General features: G+C 33.0%; 1 protein-coding gene across 1 annotated transcript; it reads right to left on the bottom strand.

The window, feature by feature from the left end:
• Positions 1-334: 334 nt before the first annotated feature.
• LOC113309783 (N-methyltransferase 4-like) lies at positions 335-3,454 on the bottom strand. The gene is made up of 8 exons (XM_026558295.1): positions 3,058-3,454; positions 2,841-2,949; positions 2,537-2,761; positions 2,325-2,430; positions 2,121-2,234; positions 1,938-2,027; positions 1,775-1,833; positions 335-701 (listed from the first exon to the last, which is right to left on the bottom strand). Exons 1-8 carry the CDS (start codon positions 3,245-3,247, stop codon positions 506-508), a joined length of 1,089 nt encoding a protein of 362 aa, XP_026414080.1. The 5' UTR covers positions 3,248-3,454; the 3' UTR covers positions 335-505.
• Between the last annotated feature and the right edge of the window lie 1,346 nt (positions 3,455-4,800).

The raw sequence follows: 4,800 nt of genomic DNA, 5'->3' as shown, positions 1-4,800 counted from the left end.
AGTGACAGTTAATGAGGTTAGATGGTCTCATCTCATTATTATCTTAATAAAATATTTTTTTCCCTTTCGGCTAGAGTTGGACAAGTGCTTTTTTTTATCATGTAACGGCGTTACGGCGGAGATAAAACTTTTGTAATTTTGTTTGTGTGGATCTTTTGCCGGAGTTCACGCAAATAGGATAAACAGTCCGTTGGTTTTGAAAAAACGCTAATCCTATTGGCATTTAACGTTATTCATATTAAACAATCTGTTGATTTAATCTGACATCAGAATTATACTTGCACAAGTTTAATAAAACAATTTTGTGTTAATCATATAAAAGAATTAAACTCAATAAAACAATAAATTGAGAACTCTTATATATAGAAATGGGAAAACCCCTAACTTGTAAGACAAAGAAGGATAAAAAAACCCGTACAAACTCTTATTACAAAAATTATTTATCAGACGGACCCAGCAGAATCCAGAAACCCTTGTTCTAAAAAACCCTTGATCTGCATCAGAGTCACTTTTTCTTGAAGAGAAAATGTGAAATCACCCATTCTTCACCATTGTTGTATGAGAATTGGATAGCATAACCTATAAAAAATGTCTTATAAAGAGTAATCACTTGGTTAACTACTTCTTCACTTCCGAGAGTCGACTTTAGTGATTTTATTGAAACTTCCATATTTCTTTCAAATTTCTTTCCCCATTCCTCGCTATAAAAATCACAAAAACTTATAAAACTCAAAATATAATCATCATTTATTTATCCACATGGTATTTGTTAAGAAGCAATTCTAAACATATACGAGAACCCGAAATTAGTACGTCTCACAGTGAAGACCGAAATTAGTACGTCTCGTAATGAAGATGTCATCTTGGTACATTTATTGTTAAGTGACGATACCAACGAGTTTAAACCCACCCTCCCCTAAAGTTTTAGTATTGCCTTTATAAACCATGGACAAAGCCTGAGACCTCCACTGAAAAACAAAATTTCTAAAAATCTATCTATTTAGACTGCGTCTAGTGGATGTTCCCGGCCATTTTCTAATTTAAGAAGCCTAGTTTTCGCATATGCTTCTTGTAACTTGGGAATCCATACGAGAAGATATAAGGCGAGTTTGGAATTGTTATGAGTTACAGAAAAGTGTTTTTCTGTTGTGATGTGTTGTGCGTTGTTGAGTTGTGCTGTGAAAATAAAACAGCATGCATGACATTTGGTAGACCATAATTTAAAAACTACCGTGAAATTAACAAACTATAGATTCTTTGGTAAATTGGTATTTTAATGTGCGGTGATGTATGATATAGTTAATGACGAAAATAGACATGTTTTAAAAATTAGTTTTAAATAGATTAAAATTATAATAAATTATAAATTTAATTCTAATATTTCAAATAATGTATAGGTAATATTTTTAATAATTTATTTTATCATTTAATAGTTTTATGATTATTGTTTGCATAAAAAAATATGTTATGGTAATATTATTAAATTATTGTTTATTATTTAAAAAATGAAAAATAGGGGAGTAAAATAGAAGTTAAAAGTATAAAGATAAGTGTATAGGATAGAATATTTCTTTATAATAAATAAAAAAGTTAAAATAGAGAATCAATTAAATCAAATTACGCGGGTACACAGTTTTTGATGGATTGGCACCATATACATTTTGATAAAGCATAGAGTATTTGTTTAAACAATTAAAAATTTAAATTTTCTTCTCAAAACATCTGCATTTCACTGAACTAAATGACAACACAAGTTCATTGATAGTTTCCTTACTATGAACGTGCCATATGCATTCCGCTTAACAACCAATGGTCCACAACTGAGACATCATCCTGCAAACGATATACCATTTATAATCATTAATTAGCTACTACATTTCCAGAAACTTTCATAATAGCTTTGGTTGATGTGTGAATGATTTTAGTGTAAACTTCACCTGGAAATATAGAAGAGCCGAAGCAGACAAATACATCAGGTCCCCTTTCGGGATCACGTAACTGGTGTACCAATCATCCTCATCAAGTGCCTGACGAAGATTCCATGCATGGTATCAAAAAGAAAATTCTCAAAAGATTAAGGAAAATTTGAGTCAAATTAAGGTTATAGGGTATATTCTAACCTCAAAATGATGATTAAATGCCTTGTGGCAATGTTGTTCCACAAAAAGAAAACTATCTTCATCTTTCATCCATTTTGAGATTTTCTTTAGAAATAGTTGAATGTTTTTCATGTGCTGCAGTGCATGCAAATAGAGAATTAATTTAATGTCAACAGCTAACTGAGTGATATTTAATCTAAATCACAAAGAATTTTACATGATCACCTCTATGGCTTCGATAAGTATTATTCGATCAAATTTCTTCTCAGTTTTAAATTCGAATTCAGTAACATCAGCTAATATAACGTCCACATTCGATAGTTTAAGCTTCCTAAACGTTAGAGAAATATCGTCAAAACATTAATTAATTAATTAAGGACTTATTGTTTCGGATAATTGCTTTATTAATTGAGTAGCTAGTGTCTAATTCTACTTACTCTACTTGCAGAATGATATAATTTCTTTGCTCATTTGAAATAGTCAACCCTGTAACATGACAGTTCTTATATTTCTGAGCAATATGAAGAACTAAACCCCCAAAACCGCAACCAATGTCAAGTATAGTTTGCCCGTCATTGATTTGTGCTCGTTCGCAGTACAACTCATATGCCGCTATCTCTGCTTCGTCTATCGTCGTGGATTCCTCTTTGAAATAACAAAAACTGCAACAAAAAGAATAATCCCAAGATGAGTAGACTTTAAATTCTAATCACTTTCACAAGATGAGTAGATTTTAAAAACCTTTGTTTGAGGGTGCTTCCAAGAGAAGCTTGAACAGAAGCTGAAGGTAATTCATATAGCTCGATATTCACAGCCTCCGTGTCTCCTGACATGTTCATCTCTTTCAAAGCTACAAAAGCAAAACCATGACCAATTAGTATTATGCCTATCTCTATATATATGCATAACGCAAATAAAATGATGCGAATCTTAGAGAGCATGCATGCAAGAGATGAACCTTTTATGAAGTCCATATTGGAAGCGAGTTGGTCTTGGGGAGTGGGTTTGTAACCCCATTGCAAAATCTTTTCCAACCGAATTCTAATGAGCTCCTTCAATTCCTCATCTCCAATTTCTCCCTTCACCAATCTCTCTAATATTTTTGCACCACTTGCTTTCCTTTCTCCTTGTTGATCTTTAGAATCCATTTCAACAAGAGTTACAAGGTTAGAGAGGATGTAGAAATATATTGGGTTTGTTGGTATCAAGGTGAACTGGATTCGTTTAGTTAAGAAATAATGAAAGAGAAAAATACTTGCAAGAGTGTCACACGATACTAATTCTCAATTATCTTCTTATAGGGTCTCACCGGATTATCATCGGTTTTTTTGTCGGATAACTCCGCATTTTCACTTCACAAAAGAGACGCCAAATTATATATTAATTTTCTCCGTTTTTAAAAAATAGGCTTGTTTGATTTTCATAAAAATTAGAAAAACTAATCATTGTAGCCACTTTTTCATGTTTTTCCTAATCTATCATTTAGTCCCCACTCATTTGATATCAGAGAAAGAAGTGGTCCTAATTTTGTATTAAGAGAAAAAAAAAAGTGAGAAAGGGAAGTGATCCATGTATGAGTATACGAGTAAAATCATAACATTTGACTTTCCATACGTAGAAACAAACCTATTTTTTTGACTTGCCCAAATAAAAAAACAAACCCATTTTTAGAGACGGAGGGAGTGATTATAATTATACGTATGCGTACCTAATTTGGTAGTTACTATGCCCTACCGGTTCAAACTCTAATTATTTGGCTGAATTATCATCTTGTGTCCCTGATGGTTGTTACTATATTTAATGCTCCACCCGCTACTGGTTATATCAATTGGGATACGAAAGAATTGAAAGCCACGAGTTTGTAGGTAGTGAGGACTCACTTCCGTAGCACTTCACAAAGGAAAAAAGATAATATATAGTATAATCCAATATTATTGCTCGACATTAGATTGCAAAAATCAATTGCCAATTTATTGCTGCTGGGTCTCTAGATCCATCAAGACAGGTCACAATTAGTATTGTCTACCTAACTGGCGTTAGTAACGTCCAGTTAAGTATTTGGTGTAAACCAAATGTAAGTAATTAGTTAGGTGTAAATTCACAGTGTTGTATATTCACATTTTTGTTAACAGTATTATAAACGGTCAGTTAAATACAAGGTGTAAATGAAGTATAATTCATGTTTTCACCAACAGAGTCTCGTCAAGTGTCCTCACCAAGTTTATTAATGTCAAAAAAATTATTTAATTTAATTTAAGGGAGTGTCACGCTCACCGTGCAACGTTGGGACTCATATGACTTAGCATTTTAAAGGAGGGGATATTTAATGTTGCAACTCATGTTATTCAAAACTTCAACAGAAATTGATGATTTAAGCTTAATGTGTTTGGCTTAATTAACAATCATGGGATTTGTACATTTTTGATAGAATGATTTTTTAGGGATCATGATTTTTTTGAGGGGACCATGGTTTTATTAGGCCACCTTCCCTATAGTGATAAGGGGTGTCCTAAAATGTTGAAATGACTAACCTACCCTTAACCTAATTTAATTTAAAACCAACCTAATAACCACACACACATATATATAACCACCACCTCCTCCCACCACCACCAACAACCACCGCCGATTACCACCACCACCACCTCCGATTACCACCACCACCAACCACCGATTACCACCACCACCGCCCACCACCGCC

This window comes from Papaver somniferum, chromosome 9 (genome assembly GCF_003573695.1).
Source record: "Papaver somniferum cultivar HN1 chromosome 9, ASM357369v1, whole genome shotgun sequence".
NCBI lineage: Eukaryota > Viridiplantae > Streptophyta > Magnoliopsida > Ranunculales > Papaveraceae > Papaver > Papaver somniferum.
The sequence above is the reverse complement of the archived record's forward strand: the minus strand, read 5'-3'. Positions and strand labels throughout refer to the sequence as shown.

What these genes read in the sequence shown, in the direction of transcription:
- LOC113309783 (XM_026558295.1), bottom strand. Translation starts at nt 3,247, where the DNA reads ATGGATTCTAAAGATCAACAAGGAGAAAGGAAAGCAAGTGGTGCAAAA. An exon ending in TATATCATTCTGCAAGTAGA is followed by an intron (nt 2,431 to 2,536) that starts GTAAGTAGAATT and finishes TCTAACGTTTAG; the next exon opens with GAAGCTTAAACTATCGAATG. An exon ending in CATTTAATCATCATTTTGAG is followed by an intron (nt 2,028 to 2,120) that starts GTTAGAATATAC and finishes AATCTTCGTCAG; the next exon opens with GCACTTGATGAGGATGATTG.